This window comes from Sus scrofa, chromosome 3 (assembly GCF_054392235.1).
Source record: "Sus scrofa isolate SSC_HxYL_T2T_F1_AM1 chromosome 3, Sscrofa_HxYL_maternal_Yorkshire_Landrace_v2.0, whole genome shotgun sequence".
NCBI classification, from domain to species: Eukaryota; Metazoa; Chordata; class Mammalia; order Artiodactyla; family Suidae; genus Sus; species Sus scrofa.
Window position 1 is genome coordinate 15,899,701 of NC_139385.1, and position 26,369 is coordinate 15,926,069.

The 26,369-nt window shown below is 41.7% G+C and overlaps 1 protein-coding gene across 4 annotated transcripts in view; it reads right to left on the reverse strand.

Moving 5' to 3' along the window:
• TYW1 (tRNA-yW synthesizing protein 1 homolog (S. cerevisiae)) overlaps positions 1-26,369 on the reverse strand; it is a 254,780-nt gene that overhangs the window by 125,070 nt on the left and 103,341 nt on the right. For all 4 annotated transcript variants that reach the window (XR_014840300.1, XR_014840299.1, XR_014840298.1 and 1 more), the window contains exons 14-15: positions 16,400-16,510; positions 7,947-8,114 (exon numbers count right to left, since the gene is read on the reverse strand). Coding sequence is in view for 1 of the 4 variants with exons in the window: in XM_003481010.5 (XP_003481058.2) it covers positions 7,947-8,114; positions 16,400-16,510 (279 nt within the window). In the remaining 3 variants the exon portion in view is untranslated. The remainder of the gene's footprint in view (positions 1-7,946; positions 8,115-16,399; positions 16,511-26,369) is intronic.

Genomic DNA, 26,369 nt, shown 5'->3' on the forward strand with positions numbered 1-26,369 from the left:
CTTAACCCACTGAGCAAGGGCAGGGACCGAACCCGCAACCTCATGGTTCCTAGTCGGATTCGTCAACCACTGCGCCACGACGGGAACTCCCCAGATCTTGATTTCTAACCCCATTCTCCAATTGCAGCTCTTGAGAAAAACGGCTGATTCTAGGACTGAGGCAGGAAATATAAAAGAGGAGCCTAGAGTGCCAGAAAGGAAAGAAGTGCTCAAAATAAGCAAAAACAATCCCCCCCCACACACATGAATGGGGGTACGTCAAAGGAACACAGGAGCCAACTCAAAGAGCCCCTCATGCCCAACACTGGAACAATTTGCATAAAAGTCATACAGTTGAATTGGACTGTAACCCAAAGCTATAAAATAAATATCCATGAGTCCATATTGATGTAAAAAGGATTGAATAAGTTAATAAATGGGCAGCAGAGGTAAACCTATGGAAGAGAATGCAAAATAATTTATGCAGCTATTTCACCCTTAGGGATGTGGAGTCTAACTCTCATGCCCCAGATCTGGGCTGCATCCAGAGACAGACGTCCAAAGGAGAAAGGAGAAATCAATAATTTTCCTACAGAAAGGGAGAGGGGAAGAATAATTTTACGGTGGAGAAACCTGACAAACAGGACAGCAGCCTGCTGATCAAGGTCCAAATCAACAGTCATAAATCATACAGAGAGTGTGCATCCTTGATACGATATAATGAAAATGGCCCTTTACCTCTGTGACCTTCCTCCTAAAAATCCATAACCCATGTCTTATGAGAAAAACAAGGGACGAATTTCAGTAGTGGTGCATCCTACAAAATACCTAATGCATACGCCTCAAAGTTGTCAAGGTCATCAAATTGAGGAAGTATGAGAAAACGCCCTTGCCAAACAGAGCCTAAAGAGACATGACAACTAAGGTAATGCGTTACCCTGGATGGGATCCTAGAACAGAAAATGGACATTAGGTAGACCCTAAGGAAATCTAAACAAATTAGGGACTTTAGCTAATAATAAAGTATCAGTATTAGCGCATTAATTGTAACCCAAGTATTCTATCGTTGTAAGATGACAATATTTGGAAAATCCAGGGTATTCAGGACCTACACGACATTCTCATTTTTTCTGTAAATCTCAAACTATACTACAACATTAAGTCTATTTTTTTAAAACTAAGAATTTAGCTTTGAAGTTCCCATCGTTGCTCAGTGATTAAGGAACGTGACTAGCAGCCATGAGGACATGGGTTTGATCCCTGGCCTCGCTCAGTGGGTTAAGGACTTGGCGTTGCTGTGAGCTATGGTGTAGGTTGCAAACACAGCTCGGATCTGCATTGTTGTGGCTCCAGTGTAGGCCGGAAGCTACAGCTCTGATTGGACCCCTCACCTGGGAACCTCCATATACCACCGGCGTGGCCCTAAAAGACAAAAAGACAAAAAAAAAAAAAAAAAAAAGAATTTAGTTTTAAAACTGCTATGTGGGTTTGGCAAGCCATGCATTTAAGCTACTACTTAGTTTCCAGTAGCAGTGATCCACTAAAATTAGAAACTACAAATATGTGGAGTGGACTTCGCTGTGTCTGAGCTAAAATCATCAAAGTGTATTGGATCATCATGGTCTTACTAGTCTGCAGACAGGACCGTGGTTACACTGAAGCTGCTAGGCTGGGAGCCCAGAAGCAGAAGGCTGGCTGTACCTCCTCATCCCAGCTGGCCTTTCCAAAGCACACAGACAGGTCAACCCTCCTCTTGCCAACTACTTCCTGCGGGAAAACCGTCGTCATCTCTCTGTCCCTCCAGCTCAACCTTGGAACTAGAATATGCTGACGTATGTATCGTAACGTGAGTCCTTTTTGTCTTTTCTTTGTTCAAAGTCAGAGATGCTCACTGAACTTTCTACTCCCGTCTTCTCTCCTCCCCCACTTAACCTACGTCTTATCAACAGCAGAAACTCCTTTAGGTAGAGTCTAAAAGTCGCTTCTACATGACAAAACTGTTCTATAGAGATATTTAAAAATAACCATCCTTTTAAAAGACTATCCCACTGTTAGAATTGAGAAATGCTTTGCGTGTCATGTAGAGTATGACAATACCAAGATCACTGCACTGCAAACGACCACAGAACATTCTGGGGATGGATAGGATAACACAAATTATAAGGATTCTCCAGAGTCTATTTCGTACTATGAAAACCTCACAAATTTTTCTTTTCTTTTCTTTTCTTTTTTTTTTTTTTTTAGGGCCACACTCACAGCTTATGGAGGTTTCCAGGCTAGGGGTTGAATCAGAGCTGTAGCTGCTGGTCTGCAACACAGGATCCGAGCCACATCTGTGACCTGCACCACAGCTCATGGCAACGCCGTATCCTTAACCCACTGATCGAGGCCAGGTATCAAACCTGCATCCTCAAGCATACTAGTTGGGTTCATTAACTGCTGAGCCACGACAAAAACTCCAAAACCTTACGAATTTAATACAAGATCTTTCAAGGTTATCTAAATATAAACAGCCAACCAATGCTTGGGATAGCTCTAGAATTTTTTTTTTTAAAGATTCACCTTATATTTTGAGCTATCCTGGCTTAGAGAGAATTTCAAATTTTTGAAATGGGCGAAGAAAGAAATGCCACAGTTGGGAGCTTTTTAATGCTACACTTTCTGGCAGTGTTCTTATTTCTGCTGGCCAGCTTTTAACTAGAACCAGAAAAGTACCGTGCAGTACACAGGTGAGACTTTTGACAAGCATGCTTCAGTTTCCTGCTACAGAAAAAGACAGGAAGGGTGACTGGGAAAACAACTGGATTAAACCACTAGGAGGTTCCTGAGGACCTATTAAGTAGCAAACTCAGTAGAATAAATGCTCATTGAATAAATGAAGGGTGAATAAACGATAAGGAAGAAGATAAGCAGGTACTAAAATTAGTAAGGAAGACGGAACAATGTCTTTCATTTCAAAAGGTAAGACAATGAAAGGGCAGAGCCTGTTAGTTCACTAAGCAAACCCTGCGAATCTAACATGTACCAGATACTCTAGAAAGTGCTGGGAATGACAGTCCTTGTGTTCCAGGAACCTGTAGCTTCTTAGAGAAAATAGCCTTATAGCTCTTGAAAGGGGGGGGGGGAGGAGGTATTGTTTACAGTTTTAAAGGGCGGAAATTCACCAGGTGAGGTGAGGTGGGATAACGAGGGCATTTCTAGCAGGAGAGACAGCTTGGGCAAATACGCAGAGGGAGGAAGCAACATGACGGTGCCTAGAGAAGGCCTGGGGAGTGCGTATGAAATGAAGCTGAAAGGGCCTGATTGTGAAAGCCATTAAAACCACACAAAACGCTCAGGGTTTTCTCTTGCATACTCTGAGAGGTTGTGTGTTTCAAAAATACAGCAGAGGAACAATAAGCATGGAACTGGCAGCATAAACAATGAGAATGCTGAACAGTCAATACCCACTCTCAGTTATGTGCAGGCTGAATGATCTGTTTGGCGGATTTTGTTTTTTGTCTTTTTCTGTTTCTTTCCTTTGTTTGCCTTTTGGTTACGACTCTGCTTTTACTACCCTTAAAAAGGCATTCATCTATAAATGACGAGCCTAGTTATTATTACATGGGCCTTGATGGGATCTGGTTAGGATGAGGAAAAGATCTTTTTCACGTAAGTTTCATAAAAATCTTTCCAGTAATACTACAGAGGCAGCCACGCAACTGTACTGGGTGACACTTTTAACATAAATAAAGAAAATGAGTTTACACAGAAACAGTCTATTAATAACAAACAGCGCCAAGTGGGCCAGTATTACTGCTCACTGGGGAGATAGTAAACTAAAAACTGTAAATGTTAAAACTGTGTAGTCATAGACTTCTGGTTCTGAATTAACTATAGAACAATATAAAATATATATTTTTTTAATTTTTAAAAAATGGAAAGGACATTAAGCAAAAATGGGGGGGGCGACTTCTGGTTCTGGACCATTACTGTATTTCTACAGCTAAAACCCCTAGATATTATACAGAAAACAAACACAAGCCTGAAACGTGGAGCTAAGAGGGTACACTGACTGGGGACCTTGGGACCTGAGAAACACAGTGGTGTGTTCCCTGGGGTTCACTTTGGGCTCATAAATCCTAAACTGAGTGCAAGAACCCAGAGGCCTGGTTAAAAGCCCACAATCCAGAAATACCAACGGGCGCAAACCTTTTTTGAAGTCCCAGTAAAGCCTGCTCTCCTGAGCCAAAGATTAGAAAAAGAGCAGCCTACAAGAGTTCCCGTCTGGCTTAGTGGTTAACGAATCCGACTAGGAACCTTGAGGTTGCAGGTTGGATCCCTGGCCTTGCTCAGTGGGTTAACGATCCGGCGTTGCCGTGAGCTGTGGTGTAGGTCACAGATGTGGCTCGGATCCCACGCTGCTGTGGCTGTGGCATAGGCCAGTGGCTACAGCTCCGATTGGACCCCTAGCCTGGGAACCTCCATATGATGCAGGAGCGGCCCAAGAAATGGCAAAAAGACAAAAGAAAAAGAAAAAAGAAAAAAAATAAAAGGGAGGTAAATCAAAGTACACACTGCCTACATGAAGTGATAGCAATACTGTCCTTGCACGTATTTATAATTCACACACACGACAATCACAGAGCGGGAGTTGGGAAGGGATGAATGGAGATTAAGTGTTCTAAAGTCCTTGTTTTGCAGTTAGAGGGTAAAAGTATCTTTTAACATTGGACTTCAACCAGTCAAGGATCCATGTAGTAATTTCTAGTGCAATCACTAAAAGAACAGAAAAAGTATATAATTCCCAGACTAACTGGAGGAAAAATAAGACCTACTGTGGCTGATAAAAGTGCAGAAAGAGAAGGAAAAGGGGTTTGGGAAGAGCTGGAGAGGTGGGAGCCTCCAGGTCACAGCAAGGATGTTGATTTTCATGATAAAAGCAGGGGAGGTCCCTGAAGGCAACTAAGCAACAGAGACCTCCATTCTATAAAGACTTCTTTGTCCATGGTGTAAAGAACAGACTGACAGAGGAAAAGAGAACTTCACCACCAACAGCAGGATTTTTCAGAGCACTGTCCCTTCAAGCAACTTATTTTTTGTAAAGGTAATATCTTACCTTAAAAAGTAACGACAAATAATGGAATTAAGCCCTATATTTTAAAATTCAAAATAAAAGTGTATCAGTTCTTAAAAAAAAAAAAAAAGTAACGACAAATAAAAAGCTAGAAAACAAAGGTCAAGAGATTTGGCTTTAATTTTTAAGATTTACTTTGTCTTCACAGCTACTTTAATCAACATTTCAAATATTAGGTAGCTTTTATTTCTTTGTTCCTTGATGCTCCCAGAACATATTCTTGTCTAAATATTTAGGTCTGACAGATCTCTAGGTCGGCTATATAAAATCTAATTGCACCCAAAGCATAAGGGCCTTTTCACCTCATGTTTGTTTGAGACTAGACCGTGTGAAATTTTAATTGAGTGATTCTAATATTATTAAATGCCATTAATCTGAGAGGCTATTCAGAAAGCCACTAAGGTTTGGGGGGGAGGGAAAAAAGTGAGTCTTTCATGTTCAAATTAAGCCTGACTCTACTTGCATAAAAAAAGTATTTTTATTAAAAAAAAAAAAAAAAAAAGCTAGCCTACCCTTTATTACCTCTTTGGTATTAATTTATCTTTATTGTGATATAATTCGCATACCATCAACTTTAACCTCATAAAGTATATGAATTGTGGTTTTTAGTACAGTCACGAGGTTGTTCAATCAACACCATTATATAATTTCAGAGCGTTTTCATCACCCCAAAGAGAAATCCCAAACCTATTAGCATCACCTCCCAATCAGCTCTTCCCCCAACCACCATCGGCCACCAAACTACTTTCTGTCTCTAAGGTTTTACCTATTCTGGACATTTCATACAAATAGAATCATACAAAATGTGGTCTTTTGTGTCAAATTTTCATCTAGAAGAATCTTTTCAAGGTTCATCTATGTCTACTTTTTTAAAAAGCATTTTTAACGCAGAATCGGAACCGGAAACCAGGCAGAGGAGTAAAACGAACCTCTATGTATTCATCATCCAGTCTCGACAACCCTCAATCCATCCACACAGCCATGTGCTTCTTACCTTATATGATTCTGAATCAAATCCCAGACACTACATTATTTCTGTGTAAAGATTTCATAAGGACACATCATTATGACTGCTATTCTAACACTGGCCTTCTGATTAGTTTTTTCCCTTCCATGGCCTACCTCTACCCAAAACTGAGTTTTTCCTTTGTTAGGCATCATTTACTTAAAAAATACATTAAATTCGGGTACTTGGTCCGTTTAATAAAAAATGAAACCGAGCACGGTCCTGTGGGGCTCCTGGGCGCAAAAGCCTTTCTGGGTCCCCCATTTCTTGTTCTTAGGAAGCGGGCCTCACTCAACTGGCATGACCGTCCCTGAGTTCCCAGGGACAGGGTCAGACAGCTGCTGATCAGGGAAGGAAGGGGACGCAGAGACCAGGGACGGACAGTCAAGAAACAACAGTCCAGCCTTGGGGCAGGGTCCTGGTTCCCTCTCAAGGGATACACATAATAATATAGGCATCTTATACCCCTAAGAGAAAAGTTGCAATCCTTATGCTTCTTTTAGAAAAGAATACTTTAAAATTGAACAGCTTAGAGTCCTTCCTGTCCTTCTCCCTGACTTAACTGCACCCTAAACACAATCATCAGTAAGCCAAAGATGAGGCACCTTGAGCATAAGCGCCTGTGGGTGAAAGATTATTAGCACATGATGTTTTTCAAGAATTTTCCTAGTTTGTTCTAATCTCTGATCAAGATGTCCTTTTGAAAAAAAAAATTTTAATAAATAAATAAATAAATAAATAAAATAAAAAGGAGTTCCCGTCGTGGCGCAGTGGTTAACAAATCCGACTAGGAACCATGAGGTTGTAGGTTCAATCCCTGGCCTTGCTCCGTGGGTTAAGGATCGGGCGTTGCCGTGAGCTGTGCTGCAGGTAGCAGACATGGCTCGGATCACGTTGCTGTGGCTGTGGTGTAGGCCGGTGGCTACGGCTCCGATTAGACCCCTAGCCTGGGAATCTCCATATGCCACGAGAGCGGCCCAAGAAATAGCAAAAAGACAAAAAATAAATAAGTAAATAAATAAAAAAAAAAAATAAAAGATGTCCTTCTGGCAAGTACTGTTATTCTAGGCAATAACCCAGTAGACCACCATCAGGATCATACCGAGATCTCCTGACTCCAGCTTTGAGGATCAGGATTCCCCCAAAGAAAGAAGAATGCGTGTTTGTCCCCCTCTTGATTCCTATCTAAAAACCTATTTTTCTCCTTTTAACTATAAAACTCCTTGCAATTCTTTCTAAGGAAGGGCACAGTCGTTAAGGCATTAGCCTGCTGTGACCCTCGTTTGCCTGGCAATGCAATACTTTTTTCTCCTTTACCCAAAACTCTGTCTCTGCATTTCAATTTGGCACCAGGAGACAGACGCCAAATTCTGGCAACAAAAATTCTAAAGGGGAAAAATGGAAAAACCAAAATCCCATAAACATTTCTGCGGAAGCCAAGATTCAAACTGATTTAACATTTGATAAATACCTCAATATGTCTTCTGACAGTCAGAAACACTCACAGGGGGGTTGTTTACTAGTTTCGCTTTCCCTTGTCATTCCGGGAGAGGACTAGAGGTTATTACAAGGGTGTTTTGTTTTGGTTCTCAGGATGCACCAATTACAAGCCAGAAAGCACTTCAAGTGCCCGGGTGAGGGCTGAAAACAATGCGGTCTCACACAGGAAAGAGAGGTCATGAGCCCAACAGACAGAATTCAGGGCTTTCTTAATATCTGGTTTAGGAAAGGCAGCAACCAGGTAGATACCCACGACAACAAGGTGAGGGAAAATGAAGAGAAAAGGGGGCAAAGGAGCAGGAAGGCCCAGGGCGACGGCAGAGTGCGTAGCTGGGTTGTTCTTACCTTCTTGTGAGCTATCAGGAGGCAGTTGGAATGTTCGTGTTCGCAAGCAATTTCGTAGTCGGGGATCAGACCCACCAACTCCGAGACAAAACGCACCACTTCCTCGTGCCAGGGCACGTTGGCCATGGTAAGACTGCTCGCTGAACTCTCTCCACAGTAGGTAACGCCCTGTGGAAACACGACAACAGTTAGAGGCAGCGTCCAGACCTGCTTCAGTGTCACACGGTGAGAGCTTCAGGGTCAGGAAGCCTTCTAGAGGTCATCCGATCCGATCTGATCCGATCTGATCCAATCCGATCCAATCCGATCCAATCCAATCCAATCCAATCCATATTTTAAAGGGAGGAAGGCAGTACAAAGATGATAAAATTTGCTTAGGCGCTCATACGAGTAGTGGGTGACAATGACAGCACCGGGGCTCCTTGCACTCTTTGACAATGCTGGTGCCTGGGTGCCTGTGCTCTGTCACCATCCATACCGACTAGTCACAACAACATATCTGAACCAATAACGTATCTTTCCATTCAGATTCATTTGTCACTAAAATAGATGAATTCTCATGAGATTATAACATCCTCATACAATAGTGGAGGCATAGGTGACACCCATAAAAATTCAATGAAAAATGTATCCACTGGGAAAGTGTGATAAGCTCCCCTTTCTTGCATAGTTTAGATCTGAGGTCGGTAAACTTTCGGCAAAGGGCCAGAGAGGGATCCCTTAAAAATTATTCTTGAAGGAGATCCCTTTGGCATGCATTTTGTATGTGGATATGTGTAAACAAAGAATCATGCCAAGACAATTATACATTTGTAGAAATACATATATATCTATCGTTATACACACCTACGTGTATATACACGTATCCTACCCCATAGAAATTTCCACGCAGGACAAAGGCAGTAAGATAAATTGGTTTCCAACCCTTTTGAATTCTACTTATCAGCCCAGACAAATAAGACCCAAAAGTTTCAATTAAGTTCTCTACTTGGTAAGTTACATAGTCATAAGTGACTAATGATTAATTTTCAATAACAAGGGATACCTTAACTTTGAAGACTCTCTAAATACCCAAGAGACCAAACTCTCGGCAAGAGATTTGAATATTTTAGATAATACTGCGACTAAGTCGGGAAGAAGGAAAATAAGAAGATGTACCCTCGCCCACTCTCTCACACACACAGACACACACATGTGTGCACACACAGACACAGATGCAAAGACTGGAGGTGACAGGATGACATTAAATGAAAAGCCGACAGATGAGCACTGCAGAGTGACCCTGACCCTACACATGGGAGAGCTGGGAGGGGGCCGAAAACTCACATGACTTCTGCAAAACCCTCTATTCCAGGTGGCTCTGCAAAAAAGACTTCTGGTCTATTACACTGAGATGACTTTGCTGAAGATAAACGACAGGCGAGCCAGCTTAATTACAATCAACAAGAGAATCTCCTTTATTAGCCCAATAATTTATAGAGTTCATTAAATTGAATTTGCGTTTTAGCTGAATAAAAAAGCAAATAATGCCATAGTTTAAAAAATCTTTAAGAAAGCGTGTCTAAAACATGGTACTAAACTTACCCACGTGTATAAGAAAACATGAAAATGATTTTTAGGTCAAATTAGTCATAAAAATGAACTTTATTTCACTTTAAATACTGTTTATGATGGATGAATTTTAGGAACAACCATGTAGATAGTAGATACTTCAAAGGAATTTTTTTTTTTTTAAATGTTTTGCCTGTGGCAGGTTGAAGTTTCCAGGCCAGGGCTGGACCTAGGACCTAGGCCACAGCAGTGACTTGAGCCACCTGCAGTGACAATGCCAGATCTTTACCCCATTGCACCCCAAGGGAACTCCATGAATTTGTTTTTAATATTGCTGGACTGCCCCGCTCAGCACCTGGGCTTTACATGGCTCAACTCCCCACCACTGCTTCAATCTTGAGTCAGGAACCCCCATCCCATCTAATCCCAATCCCTGTGCATATCCCTCGTCAGATAACTGGCATAGTGGCGTGTCTAGATCCTGATCTCTTAGAGGGCAGGAGCTGTGCCCTGCTCTTCTCTGTACCAACCAATCTACTCTGAACCACCTAACGATCAAGTCACATAATCTTCTAGGACATGAAACTCCAGAACCCTTTTCCAATCTAATATAAAATCTCATTCATCTTTTTCGGGATTTTTCTACTCTTTAATGATTATCAGCCAACTGATAAACACCCATGCATGTAAGGATTGCTGCATACGTGAGCACTGGGTAATATTCCTTCCTAGCGAGTGCAGAAAGAGTGAGGCTAAGCTAAGACATTTATTTTGCAAGATGCATTCTGCAAGGATGGAGCTCTTTCGACTGTCACGGAGCTCAGGAGAAGAGGGTTTTAAATCATTTGACAACAAATAATTACTGAGCACTTACTCTTCTCAAGGTGCGGCGCTAGGCAGAGAATACAAAGACAGTATTTCACTTAAAAATAGATTGTGTTATGAAAGTTCTTCGGTAAGGCAGGTGTTTACAACACGAAACGCATTTTCATAAACAAGCAAATAATGATGGTTAAGAGTCCCAGGCTAGCAAATATAGGCCTATTGAAGCCTAATGAAACTAAAATGCATGTTAATTTACAGCAAATGGAACAGAGAAATACTTTACAAGACTAGCAGCGAAAGCGAAGAGAAAAATCAATAGAAAAACAAATAGTGTCTATTGATTTATTTTAAATAAATGTACTTGATGGAAGGCGATCTAAACGTTTCCTGAATCCAGGCACACAGTACCCACCCCCCCACCGAATTCGCAAAACAAATCTATTGACTGATATTCTTCTTCTTCTAATTGTAACACCGAGGAAATGTAGGCTCAAGGAGGAGGATAAGAAAGCTGTCCTACGTGTTAGGCATAAATCCAGGCTTACAAGCCTTCCCCACGTGGACGCGAGAGACTCCTCCCTACTCTCCCTCCACACACACGTCCAGGAAACCCAGGCGAAGGATAGGACTGGTCTTGTGTGCGGAGCCCGGCACAGCACCAGCCCGGGGTCAGCCTGTCTTAGCAGGTCCACACCTTCGGGGCATTTACGTGACCTGGAGGGACTATTAAATTTTAATACCCACTCTCTTGGAGGGTGAGGCCCTGGGAGACTTTTCCTTTTAACCAAGAGCGTAAGCAAGGGAAAAGCCCCCAAGTGCCGAGGTGTGTCCGTGGGTGAAACTTCTCCTAATCGGCCCTCTCCCTCAAGGGGAAAGGGCCTGGTCTTCCGCCTTTACATCCACGTCCCGTCTCGGCTGGAGCTGCAGAGGACCACGGGCACGGCCCGTTCCTCTGCCCCGAAATGCCCTACGGGCCTCACGGATTGACTAGTCCCTCAAAAGCTGGTCCATCATACTCTTACTTATTTCCTTCTAAGTGCCTGATTCTGGAGGAACGTGGGGTTATCTTCGGGTGCCATAGTGCGAGCTCTTCCCAAATACTTTTCAGTTTCTTAGTATTTTTTAAAAATTCTCCACTATGGAAAAATGGAACTTTAATAAGCCAACAACCAAAAGGTGCCTCTTTAACCCTACGGAATGGGAAAGCAGGCCTTCTCCATTTACTGATTCCATTTCAATCATCTGAATTATAAAAGGAATGCAGGCTCCCTGCAAGAATTCACAACACGGAAATATGAAAAGTACAATAAGGCTTTCCTTCCCCTTCTCCCAGATAAAACACTGTTCACAACCTGAAATGTATCCTTCCATACTAAATATATCCAAATACGTAATGATAAAATTTAATCAAATAAAAAATATTATTTTTTGAGCTGTTTTGTTTCTTAATAGCACACTACGTTCTGTCAACATCCTTTTCCTATTTCAGTTTAAGAGAAAGATACTTCATTACTGGACAAACTTACTGGACAAATGAGAGCGGATTAGATCACAAGCCAAAGACCTGGGCACTTGATAATACAGGTCTCTTACCAGAGACAAGGGATCATCACCACGCTTTACCTGGGTACAACACAAATTGTTGTCTGTTACACTGTATTTTATCATGTGAATAGGGCATGCATTTGAAAACTGTGATTAGATTACACATCCCTCCAAGAATTTTTCAATGAAAAAAATATCTCTCAAAGTAGCTCACTTGACTTTTGTCGACTCTGCCTTGTTCAATAAGACACCCACTTCCCAAACAGAATATCCAAATTTGCACACAAAATTTGTACCTATGGCACTTTGACGAGGCCTGGCACAAGGAGAGAGCCCAACGATATTTGTTAAATGCAGAGATAAAAGAGTAAAATGGAAATTGTTTGAAAGAAGCTACGTCATGGAGCTCCCATCGTGGCTTAGCGGGTTAAGAACCCCACTAGTATCCACGAGGATGAGGGTTTGATCCCTGGCCTCACTCGGTGGGTTAAGGATCCGGCGTTGCCGTGAGCTGTGGTGTAGGTTGCAGACGTGGTTCAGATCCCACATTGCTATTGCTGTGGCTGTGGCTGTGGCTGTGGCTGTGGCGCAGGCTGGCAGCTGCAGCTCTGTTTTAACTCTAGCCTGGGAACTTCCATATGCTGCAGGTGCGGCCATCAAAAAAAAGAAAGAAAGAAATTGTGTCATTGTAACATCTCAGCTGTAGGCAGAAGGCTTCGTCTATTTCTTAGTTATGTTAATAGTTTATCCAACTACAGGAATTCTCTGTGGCTCAGCGGGTTTTAGGATCTGGCATTGACACTGTTGGGGCTCAGGTCACTGCTGTGGCATGGGTTTGACCCCTTGGCCCAGGCACAGCCAAAGGAAAAAAAAAAAAAACAAAAACAAACAGAAATGAAAAAACCCATCAGAGAATTACACTGTTTACAAAGTAGCCATCTTTCTTCAAAAAATAATTTTGACTGAATATTTTCAGACTGTAAAATCCCTTGTTCATTAGAGAAAACATGACTGCAAAGAAGGAAGGAGAAAAAACGTGACTGTGTGATCCAGCCAAGCTGTTTTATAATAGAGGTTTTACGGCAACATAATTTGAGGCAGCATTCTTTAATAGCTAAATCATGAATTAAAACACCACTAATCCCTGATGTTGGCAAGGTTTTCTTAAGCCCAATGCATATATTTAAGATGTAGTTTGTATCTCTGCATCATTAGAGCTCTTGCCAAGGGCAGCCTTTTGAAATTAAGGGCAATTTCAAAAGAAAAGAATGGCTTTGACCTCACTGGAGATTGCTACACACTGAGAGAGCAGTATTTCAAGTGCTCCCACCTCCTCACCCCACCAGCAGACAGTAATACTGAGCACTGAACTTACTAAAAAGACAGCTGGGATTAGGCTCTGATAGGCCAGTGCATCCAGCTTCAGGAACATAAACTGAAAAGTGGAGCTTTAAGAGACGAGGTGAATTTTCTGGTCACTTTCTTTCATTTTGCATATTCTTAGTTGTCCAAGAAAGTTCTCTGCCTCTTGATACGCTAGAATTTGGACGTTCCCGTGGTGGCTCAGTGGAAATGAATCTGACTAGCATCCATGAGGACACAGGTTCGATCCCCGGCCTTGCTCAGTGGGTTAAGGATCCGGCATTGCCATGAGCTGCGGTATAAGTCACAGACGTGGCTTAGATCTGGTGTGGCTGTGACTGTGGCATAAGGCCAGTGGTTACAGCTCCAATTCGACTCCAAGCCTGGGAACTTCCATGTGCCCGTGGGCATGGTCCTAAAAAGACGAAAAAATAAAATAAAATAAAAATAAGAAAATAAAAAATACTCTAGAGTTTGAACTCTTGGCTCATGCTGATGATTTCCAAATCATTACCGCCAGCTCCGTCTTATCCCCAGCACCCCAGGCTTATGTAATCTATGGCCTATTTGAGCCTACACACGGGTATTTAAAAGATATCTCTAACTATTTAGGCCGACACAGAACCCATGAAATGACTCCCCAAATTTGCCTCCCTCCTCCACGGGTCTTTTCCATCTTAGCAATCTGTTTGCACATTCACATGACGGCTTAAGCCAAAAACCCAGGCACTATTACTGATTCCTTGTGTTCTTTTACTCCCCACATGTCATCCAGCCACAAGTTCTGTTGGGTCTACTCCCATATTTTATCCCAAAGGCACCTATGCTCTCCAAATATATCACAAATGACCTTGCCCAAGCCAGTACACCTCTGGCTTGGATTAAGCAATAGTTTAGTTACTGGTCTATACCTATTGTCTACCCCTGCCTCCTTGAATCCACTCATGACAACAGCAAAGCAATCATTTAAATCATAAATCAGGTTGTCCCACTTAAAACTCTTTCCCAGTACAACAACAACAACAACAACAACAACAACACCTTATCAGAATTCCCATTGTGGTGCAGCGGAAATGAATCTAACTGGTACCCATAAGGATGCAGGTCGACCCCTGGCTTCGCTCAGTGGGTTAAGGATCCAGCGTTGCAGTGGGCTGTGGTGTAGGTTGCAGACGTGGCTCAGATCTGGCGTTGCTGTGGCTCTGGCGTAGGCCGGCCACTGCAGCTCCAATTCAACCCCTAGCCTGGGAACTTGGATATGCCGCAGGTGCGGCCCTAAAAAGCAAAACAAACAAACAAACAAAAAAACCCAAAAAACAAAAAAACCTTATCATAAAACTGTGTATAACGTCTAATCCTTGCATGAAAGGCTTAACAAAATCTGGCCCCAGCCCACCTCTGATTCATCTTGTATCAGAGCCAACTCTAACCACCCCACAGAGATCACGGGGGACCTCTGCAGACTAGCTGTGCCATCTGCCCAGAATGCGCTGACCCCAGGCCTCTGCATATTGTGTTGCTTCTTACTCTTTAGCTATCAGTTTTTTTTAAGGGTCATCTCCTCAGAAGAGCTTTCCTGCTTATGAAATCTGAAACAGCCAACCACCGTACTGAGCAAAAACATCACATGAATTTACCCTTTACACTCCAATCCACTTACAGGGATCTAGCCCAAAGAAACATTGGCAAAAATATGGCAGAGACAACCAGACATCACATGCCACCTGCAGGAAGTACACACTAGCACCAATGAAATAATCTTGAAATCCAAACTCACACACACACACACACACACACATCTAATAAATCCTCTTTCATCTAACTACCAATCCACAGGAAATATTAAGGGGCAGAAGAACATGCAGTCAGAAAAAATTTAAAATATAGCTATGGGAAACTAACAGGAATAAATGATTCATTTTCTTCAATAAGAACAAAAAAATCACAAGAGGGGGGAAAAAACACATGGAAGAGGAACTAATAGAATAAAAGAAATTTAAGAGAGAAATAATCCAATTATGACCCTATTTGGTTCCAGATTAAAAAATACTTTCAACAGCTGGTTTAAGAAGATGTAGCACATATGCACAATAGAATATTACTCAGCCATAAAAAAGAATGGAAATAATGATATTTGTAGCAACATGGATGGACCTAGAGATTATCATACTAAATGAAATAAGTCAAAGACTAATATTACGATATCATTTATGCAAAGGATCTAAAAAAGAATACAAATGAATCTACATACAAAATAGAAACAGACTCACAGACTTCTAGTTACCGAAGAGGAAAGAGAGGGGAGGAAGGTTAAATTAGTTTGGGATTAACAGATAAACATTACTATACATAAAATAGATGAGCAACAAGGATTCACTGCATAGCACAGGGAATTATATTCAATATCTTACAAAACCTATAAAGGAAAATAACCTAAAAACTATATATATATAAAACCGAATCGCTTTGCTATATACAAGTAAGTAACACTATATTGCAAATCAACTCTATTTCAATTTTTAAAAATACTATTAATATAACTGGTCAAGTCTGAAACTTTAAAAGTTTCAACACTTGAGAGATGACTGTTGAAACTGTTTTAGTTGCGGGACCAGAATTCAGAATAAGCTTTTAAAATGAGTGCATACCCTTTATAAGTGCATATCCTTTATAAATAGATACGAAAACAGTTCCGGAGGAATGGTATAACATGAGGATTTGCTTCAAAACAACGAGAGCAGAGAAAATGGATAGGAATACAGTTGAAACACGAGTTGGTAATTTCTGAAGCTGCGTAATGGACGGATGGGAGTTCATCAGACTAGTCCCGCTACCTCTGTATATAGTTGAAGTTTTCCATAGTAAAAGTTCATTGAAAAGCCAGCCAATTCGTCACTATAATAGTATGCTGCTTCTCAGCATGATAAAGTTACTATGTAGTGGGCAGCACGTTCGTTTTCTGTTGATGGTCTGCCTCTCCCTAAAACAGAAGTTTTGTGCTTAGTCCTTATTGCTTTAAGCCTAGAACAGTGCCAGGATCTTGATGAATATTTCTGAATGAATACATAAAACATCCAGGACCTCCCGTAGCGTTTCAGAAGACTGTGACTCCACCGTGGCCAACAAAGCACCGTGGGAAACGTGCCCAGCACCGGCCGCCAGGGGCTTACCTTCACCTCGATGAAGTCGGGGCTCCCCAGGGACACCAGCTGGGCATAGGCCTGGAGCTCATCCACGTTCCACGCTTTCACCAGTGTCAGTCTGTATACAGTACGTTGTTGCTGAAACAGAGGAAAAGCCAACCTCATTTTTACTACCGACGAAGATTTTCAAATTTCTTCAACCCATAGAGAGCCCAGGTAAAGTGAAATCTGACATGAACTTCTATGAATTAAAGTTATGTTTTGTAGAAAGGTGAAAAAAATGTAAACTATGTCATTAAGATTCCCAGGAGCCTTATAAAGGGGCAGATACTGGCATATTTCTTTTCTCTAGAATCCAACACTAGATAAAACACCCAGATTCTTTAACAAATACACTGAATTTTGTTTAGTTAGAAATCGTAAATTGACCTAATAGTTTGACTGTTGAAAATAAATTCATATTCCCTTTATGCTTTCAGGTATCAATTGCTCAAGTTACTTAGGATAAGCATTTCTAACTACTCTTGTCCTCCTTCCTGCTTTCTCTTTATTGAAATGATCTCTAGCTGGCAGACAAGGCACACTGATGAACTGTCAATATGGCCATTTGTTTACCATGTAACCAAAACAGGCACTGGTTTTCTGAAAAGCCATTAGACCACAGGCATCCAGACTTTCAAAACTTTACATGCTTTGACTTTATAGCCTCCTTTCAGGACCCTAGAAAATTATTAAAAGTTCAAAGACATACGCAAACACCTCAAAACAACATGATTAACGACAGTTTAAAATCTATAACAAGAGTCGGGGGCATGACCTGTGACTTGCCTATAACCAACAGAACACAGCAAAGGAGATGCGATGCCTGTGGTTATGTGTACACGACTGCATCCCTCGGGAGCAAGGTCCTGGGTAGTCCCCGTGCTGCTAAACCTCCAACCATGCTTTAAGGAGCAAGGCTCAAAATACTCAAGAGAAAAACTAAGTGAGGGGAGTGATGAACAAAATACCAATCTTTGCACACACCCCACTGTTCACAGCAGCATTATTTACTATTGTCAAGCTATGGAAGCAACCTAAGCGTCCATCAACAGATGAACGGATAGAGAAGAGGTGGTATACATGCACCATGCAATACTACACCGCCAAAAAAAGAATGAAATTTTGCCTTTTGCCACAACATGGATGGACTGGGAGGGCACTGTGCCAAGTGAAATAAGTCAGACATAGGATACTGCATAATATCACTTGTATGTGGAATCTAACAACTGTAACAAACTGGAGAACATAAAAAAAAAAGAAACGGCCTCAAGTGGTTATCAGTGGGGCGAGGGGAGGGGGGTAGGGATTTAAGACGTATAAACCATCACGTACAAAATAAGCTACAAGGATATACTGTGCAACACAGAGACTATAGCCAGTTTTTCAAAATAATTAAAAATGGAGGAGTTCCCGTCGTGGTGCAGTGGTTAAAGAATCCGACTAGGAACCATGAGGTTGCAGGTTCGATCCCTAGCCTCACTCAGTAGGTTAAGGATCCAGCGTTGCCGTGAGCTGTGGTGTAGGTTGCAGATGAGGCTCAGATCCCGCGTTGCTGTGGCTCTGGCGTAGGCCGGCGGCTACAGCTCCGATTCGACCCCTAGCCTGGGAACCTCCATATGCCGCGGGAACGGCCCAAGAAATGGCAAAAAAGACAAAATAAATAAATAAATAAATAAAATTATAAATAAATAAATATAATTATAAATAAATAAATAAATAAAAATGGAGCACAATCGTTAAAAGTTGTGAATCACTATATTATACACTGATAACTTATAAAATATTGTATATCAATTATACTTTAAAAAATTACCAACTTCTCTACCTTTACTTATGTTTGCGGATAACCAAAAGATCTTTAATGAAAAGTATTAGGGAGCCATACGAGAAAATATATACTAAAAAAATTATTTTAAAAACGCAGTATCAGAGTTCCCATCATGGCTCGGTGGAAACGAATCTGACTGACATCCATGAGGCAGAGGTTCGATCCCTGGCCTTGCTCAGTGGGTTAAGGATCCAGCATTGCCGTGAACTGTGGTTTAGGTTTCAGACATGGCTTGGATCTGGTGTTGCTATGGCTGTGGTGTACACTGGCAGCTACAGCTCCAATTCAGCCCCTAGCCTGGGAACCTCCGTATGCCACGGGTGTGGCTCTAAAAAGACCAAAAAAAAAAAAAAAAAAAGTGCAGTATCATGCATGAAAAGACAGAAATAGTCCAGATTCCATTTACATAGCTAGACTTCACCCAATGCCAAAACCTACCAAAAATTGTAGAGAACTACAGGTCAAACTCACTTGTACTTATATATGCAAAAATCTTATAGAAATTTTAGCAAACAACATTCAGCACTCTATTAAAAATTCCAGGAATGCAAAGATAATTCAATATTAAGCTGTATATTAAAACAATTCATCGCATTAGTAGCTCAACACAGAAAAATCATACAGTCATCTTTTAGATACACAAAGACATTTGCTATAGCTTAAAACCCATCCCTGATTCTAAAACAAACCAGAATAAACAACTGAAAAACCAGATTGTAAACTCGAAAAATAAAAAACACATCCTTAGAGTTCCTGACATGGCTCAGTGTTTAATGAACCCAACTAGGATCCATGAGGTTGCGGGTTTGATCCCTGACCTCACTCAGTGGGTTAAGGATCCCGAATTGCTGTGAGCTGTGGTGCAGGTTGCAGACGCAGCATGGATCCTGTGTTGCTGTGGCTGTGCTGTAGGCCAGCAACTGCAGCTCAGACTCAGCCCCTAGCCTGGGAACTTCCACATGCCACAGGTGAGGTGCCGAAAAGACAACAACAACAAAAACGCATCCTTAATACAAAAAAAACACTCTCCAGTCAGTAGTTCACGTCATTCTGGGAGGTTTAAGAGGAGTTCCCGTTGTGGCTCAGCGGAAATGAATCTGACCAGTAGCTGTGAGAACACAGGTTCGACCCCTGGCCTCTCTCAGTAGGTTAAGGATCCGGAGTTGCCATCAGCTGTGGTGTAGGTCGCAGATGCGGCTCAGATCCCGCATCACTGTGGCTGTGGGGTAAGCAAGTGGCTATAGCTCCAATTCAACCCCTAGCCTGGGAACTTCCATACGCCAAAGATATATATAGGCCTAAAAAAAGACCAAAAAAAAGTGATGACAGGTTTAAGAAATAGAGGCATTTCCATTTAGTCAGACTAACAACAGAATGTCCACTCTATTTTTTTTTTTTTTTTTTGGTCTTTTTAGGGCTGCACCCTCAGCATATGGAGGTTCCCAGGGTAGGGGTCTAATCGGAGCTGTTGCTGCTGGCCTATGCCAGAGCCACAGCAAGGCCAGATCCGAGCCGCGTCTTCAACCTACACCACAGCTCACAGCAACACCAGATCCTTAACCCACTGAGTGAGGCCAGGGATCGAACCCACGACCTCATGGTTCCTAGTCGGATTCGTTTCTGCTGCGCCATGATGGGAACTCCCAACTCTATTATTTTTATAAACACTTCTCTGAAAGTTAAAATCAAAGCAATAAGGTAAGAATAGTGTACAAAAAACAATTACTTGCAAATGACAGAGCTGACTTCTTGGAAGGAAACCTAAGAAAATCAACTAAAAAGTCAGATTAAGTAAAACTGGACAGTTACCAAATAAAAATATAAAAATGAGCAGCCTTCCTAGCAGATTAGTGGGGTCAATGTGGATGCTGAAGTCAGACCCAATCCCAGACCACACACTAGCCATCTTAACCTCTCTGTCTCAGTTTCCATCTGTGCAGCATGGGGGGTTTACACAGAATTTAAAATGTTCATATTCATAAGTCTTAGAAGTGAGCCAGCAGCAATTAAGTCATACCAAGTATTAGCTATTTCAAGCCATATACACACTACATATATACTAGCTGTACAGTTACAAAATAGAAGGCAAAGGAAATCCTACTTGGATGGTAAAATACAGCTACAAAACACCCAAAGATTATTTATGAAATAACATGGACAGTGAAAGACGCAAACTTTTCTGAGACCCTAACAAAAAAACGAGCCTACACAGAGAGCCTGGATGGATTTCTAAATACAATGGCATTCTAAAGGGGGTTTAAAATTCCTTTCAACAAATTAGTGGGCAATGAGATCGACAATAACAATAGAAAAGTGAGCAGTGAGTCAGCCCTTACTATGCGCCAGCTGTTGTTCTAAGTGTTCAATAGCTCAGCAAAGATTCCAATATTTGCCTCGTCTTTGCAACAAATCTTACAAAACAGGTTTATTATCGTCACATTATAGATATAAAATTGAGCCCTAGTGCTGTTAAATAAATTTTCCCAAGTTACACAGGTGGAAAGAGGCCAAGCTGGGATGTGAACCCACACAGGGTGAATCCAGGGCAGACTATCTCACATTGCTAAACCTTTGCAAACTGTGAAGAAAAAAAAAAAAAATCCATACCCAGAGCAATGTACATAAAACATGAATGTATAGCTCCAGGGATGAACACAAAGAAAACACTTGCCACCAAGTCACAGCCATTTTCCCTTTGACCCCAAGATATCTAAAGCCCTGACTTCAACATCCACGCTCAGACGTTTGCCTATGTTAAAAATTTATATAAGTGTGGTGCAGTGTTTAACAAATCCGACTAGGAACCATGAGGTTGCGGGACAATCCCTGCCCTTGCTCAGTAGTGGGTTAATGATCCGGCATTGCCGTGAGCTCTGGTGTAGGTTGCAGACATGGCTCGGATCCCATGTTGCTGTGGCTGTGGTATAGGCCAGTGGCTACGGCTCAAATTGGACCCCTAGCCTGGGAACTCCATATGCCACGAGAGCGGGCCAAGAAAATGGCAAAAAAAAAAAAAAAAAAAGAAAGAAAGAAATTTGTATAAGTGGAATTATATTCTTTTGGGCCTTGCTTCTGTCATACAACACTGTGTTTATAAAATTCACCCCTGTCGCTGCATGTTGAAATTTGTCCGTTTCCTTTGTATACCATTACATGAATATACAGGAATTTATTCAACCATTCCATTTCCAGACATCTGGATTATTTCCACTTTTTTAGCCATTATAAAATAATGCTGTTATCTCTTATACCACTAGTTGTCCTGCTTTGGGAAATTTTATGAAATGCTATTACGGCGTACACTCTTTTGTCTGGCTTCCCTGACTGAATTTGAGGTTGTGAGATTATCCATGCTGCTGTTTGTAGCTGTAGACACATTTCCACTGCTGTTCAGTACTCCAATACAGGAATACACTACCAGTCAAAGTGGTTGGTTGGTTGGTTTTTACTCCAGTTCGGGTCTGTTATAAAATAACGTTACTACGTATGTTACTGTACTTGAGTCCTGATGCATAAGCGCACACGTGCTTCTTGAATGTTCCTAGAGTGGAAATGCTGGGTCACAGATACGCCAAACCGGCTTCCCAAGTCATCATACCGCCCTTCTATCTGCAGCGAATCAGAGCTCCAGCTGCCTCTTCCCAATGACATTTGCTGTTAGTCCTTTCAACTTTACCCACTCCTGCACTGTGGATTTTTCTTTCTCCTTCTTCTTTTTTTTTTTTTTTTTTTTTTGGTCTTCTTAGGGCTGTACCCGCAGCATATGGAGGTTCCCAGGCTAGGGGTCGAATCCGAGCTGTAGCCCGTGGCCTGCGCCACAGCCACAGCAACACCACATCTGAGCCGATTCTGTGACCGACACCACAGCTCACAGCAACGCCAGATCCTTAACCCACTGAGCAAGGCCAGGGATAGAACCTGTGTCTTCAGGGATCCTAGTGGGGTCTGTTAACCGCTGAGCCACTAAGGGAACTCCTGCCTCGTTTATTTTTCATTAGCACTTCGATTACTAATGAAGTTGAGTGTGTCCTGGTCATGTCGATCTCTTCTTTTGTGAGGCACTTGTTTTGAGTTTTTGAATGTTTCTCTATTAGGATAGCTGTCTTTTCACTACTGGGTTTTGTTTTGATTTTTCAAATTCTTCATGTATTCTGGCTGTAAGAACTCTGTTATAACTGTATTAGAAATATTTTCAGGAGTTCCCATGGTGGCTCAGCAGAAACAAAACCGACTAGTATCCACGAGGATGAGGGTTCGATCCCTGGCCTCGCTCAGCGGGTTAAAGATCCAGCGTTGCCGTGAGCTGTGGTGTAGGTTGCAGAGGTGGCTTGGATCTGGCATTGCTGTGGCTGTGGTGTCGGCCAGGAGCTGTGGCTCTGATGTGACCCGTAGCCTGGGAACTTCCATACGCCGCACCTACAGCCATTAAAAAAAAAAGAAAGAAATATTTTTATCCATTTTATGGCTTTCCCTTTTATTTTCTTCCTATCTCCTGATTAACAAATAATTTTAATATATTTACCTTTCTATCGGTAGCATACAGATATTCAGATTGTCAGAGACAGAGAGAAGCACTATGGGCTTACTAAAAAAAAAAGGAATGTTATTAGATTTTATTTGATTAGATTTTATTTCAAATGATCAACTCCACATTCTGGGTTTCACCGTGTCTGTGGGAGCCTGCTCGATGGGATGGTTTTGGAGACTTTTAAAGTCTGTTTAACATTAGTTAAAGGAATTCCGAATATCTGTAGAGGAAAGCAGTGTTACACTCCAGTAGAGTACATGAAAAACTGAGTGCAGACATTGCTTGGGAAGTGACAGCTAGAATTTCCTTTGCAGCAGACATTAACATTTTATTTTATCCTTTTAGATTAAAAAAAAAAAAAAAGGAAAAAAGTGGAGTACAAACTAGATTGTAGTAACTGACTTTGTTTAACCTCCCCCCCAATATGGGGATTTAGTTAGTAATTTTAATTTGCATGGGTTCTAGATTGGTTATCACTGCAGGAGTTTCTGAATGTGGCATATTAGGTAGGGACAGGGGTGGTTCAATGTCATGGAATATACCAGTGAGGATGAAGGTATCCAGTTCAGGCAAACAGTTTGGCTACTTGCTGCTCAGGCTACAATGGGATTTGTAATGAAAATAAAAAATGTCAAGAGTTGGCATCTTATAATTTCATGTCTTTTCGGTTTAATTTGAGAGTCAAAGATTCTCCCCGCCCAGTGGTAGACACAGAGACAATAATAGTGAGGGGAGAGGCTGTGGATCTGAACATAACATCACAGCGAATATGCAGCTGGGCCGTGTGCCAAGAGACCTAGACGGTAACCTTTAAAACTTAGACCTGTTCTTTTCTGGCGACAGATTTTAAATCTGGGTTTTAACGTATGTTTCTTAGAGGGAAGCAATTCATGGACTGAAAAGACATGGAGTGAAAACAGAGATCCAAATTCCAAAGGTAAATGTTAAATGCTTACCAGGGGGAACTGGGAGGGGGGAGGAGGGGGGAGGATTAACTGCAACGTAGAAAAGGGCCTGAATAGTTATGAAGGAAAAGAGGAAAAAGTATAAGATGATGAAAAGAGTGGCGATTAAGTTCCTGCGCTCTGGACTTGACTGTGTGAGTTTAGGCATGCTCTCTGTGCCTCTGCAAAACAGGAAGAGTAACAGTATCGATAGATCATAATATTGTTGTAACATTAAAAGAACTAAAACAAATAAGGAAGGTAGAACACAGCCTGGAAGATGCAAAAGTATGAGTACATTTTGGCTGCCATCAGCAATACCACCAGCAGCAGCTCCACAGATTCATTCATGCACATGGGCATCAACTCAACCAACTCAACCAACAATGACCACGTCCCTCTAGACACAGGGCATGAAGTTAGGTGCCAGAGACACAGCAGTGAGCAAGGCAACCAAAGGGCCAAAGGTTGTCTCGTTTACATTGCGGTCCAGTAAATGAACAAAGCTAGAGTCAGAAAAGAAATTAGCAACAATGGAGTTCCCGTCGTGGCGCAGTGGTTAACGAATCCGACTAGGAGCCATGAGGTTGCGGGTTCGATCCCTGCCCTTGCTCAGTGGGTTAACGATCCGGTGTTGCCGTGAGCTGTGGTGTAGGCTTCAGACGCGGCTCGGATCCCGGGTTGCTGTGGCTCTGGCGTAGGCTGGTGGCTACAGCTCCGATTCAACCCTTAGCCTGGGAACCTCCATATGCCGCGGGAGCGGCCCAAGAAATAGCAACAATAACAACAACAACAAAAAAAAAGACAAAAGACAAAAAAAAAATTAGCAACAATGGGTATCCCAAAAGAGGAGAGGGAGCCAGGAAACCAGCGAGGTAAGATGCCACTGCTCCTGCCCGTCTCCTCAATCTATAAAAGCCAAATGAAACACGGACCAAATCATATGCTTGTCAAAATGGTACATCTAAACCTCTTAAAACAAAAACCAACTTAAAACAGAAACAATCTGTCAGGGATGATCATTGGTTCTAAAAGGAACATTTATTACCTCTATGAGAAATTGGGCAATGAATTTTTAAAGTCCTTAGAAAACACATCTGTTCTTCAAATGGCTTTAATTAACTAAGTTTTACACTATTTGCGGTAGACAAAACAAAATGTGCCAGTCTGATAGGGGAAATAAGCAAAGAATGAGAAAACAGATTCAAAGAGTAACTCGTGAGGCCGCCAAATGAAGTATTCTTCATATTCGAAGAAGACAAGCAGGAAAAGCCATTACAGAATTACTCCCTAAATAAATGAAGTAACCAACCAATTTAATCCTTCATGATAACTGAAACTATAGGTCAAGGAAAGAGGGCGAAGACAATGTCATAAGATGCGGTGAAGAAAATCTGATCCAATAGGAAGAGAAATCATAAAAGGAACCACATCAAGACACTGTCCTTACTTCCAAGGATCAGAAGAAAAGGGTTCTAAGTTCATTATTCGTATTTCTTTTTAAAGCCTTATGGAATGTCGTAACGTGTACTGACATACGCAGTATGAAACTCTCAGAAGGAGAGAGAAAACGGCACAAATGCCATTTGAAAATACAATGGCCAATGACTTCCAAAATGAGTTTAAAAAAACACAAATATCTCAAGAAGCTCAACAAACTTCAAGTAGGACACACTCAAAGAGCGGCACACGGAGACAGATTACCGTCATACTGTCAAAAGACAGAGAATCTTGAAAGCAGCAAGACAGAAATGACTTGTCATGGACAAGGATCCTCAATAAGATTAGAGCCAATTTCTCATCACCAACCATTAATAGTCAGGAGGCAGTGGATAGCACATTAAAATTGCCGAGAGGGAAAAAAAAAAAAATTATCAACCATGAATTCTACATCTGGTAAAACTACACTTCAAAAACAGAAAAGAAACTAAGCCATTTCCAGATAAACCAAAGCTTGGCCAGTTCACCGCCAGCAGTGAACCTGACATAGAAGAAATTCCAAAGGGAGCCCTTCAGGATGACAAGAAGGGACACCAGAGAGCAACGTGAAATGTAAGAATAAAGAACTGTGATAAAGGAAACGAAATAGGTAAATAAAAAATTCAGTTCTATTCTAATTTCGGTTTATAACTTCTCGTTTTGCTTCAATGTGATTTTAAAAACATACACAATAATTCTAAATCTATGTTAACGGGCAGTGCAATGTATAAAGCGTAGTCTCTGAAATTTACAACATAAAGGAGAGAGATGGAGTCGCAGAGAAAATGAGTTTTCATATACTACTAAGTTAACATGGGATCGACACAGACTAGACTGCTATATATTAAAGATCTTAGTTGTAACTCCCATGAAAACCATGAAGAAAACAACTTTAGGGAGTTCCCGTTGTGGTAATGAACCTAACTAGTATCCATGAGGATGCAGGTTCGAACCCTGGCCTCGCTCAGTGGGTTAAGGATCTGGAGTTGCCCTGAGCTGCAGTGTAGGTTGCAGACGTGGCTCAGATACGGCGTTGCTGTGGTGCAGGCTGGCAGCTACAGCTACGATTAGACCCCTAACCCGGCAACATCAATATGCCGTGGGCTCCGCCCTAAAAAAGCAAAAAAAGGAGTTTCCGTTGTGGCTCAGCGGAAATGAATCTGACTAGTATCCATG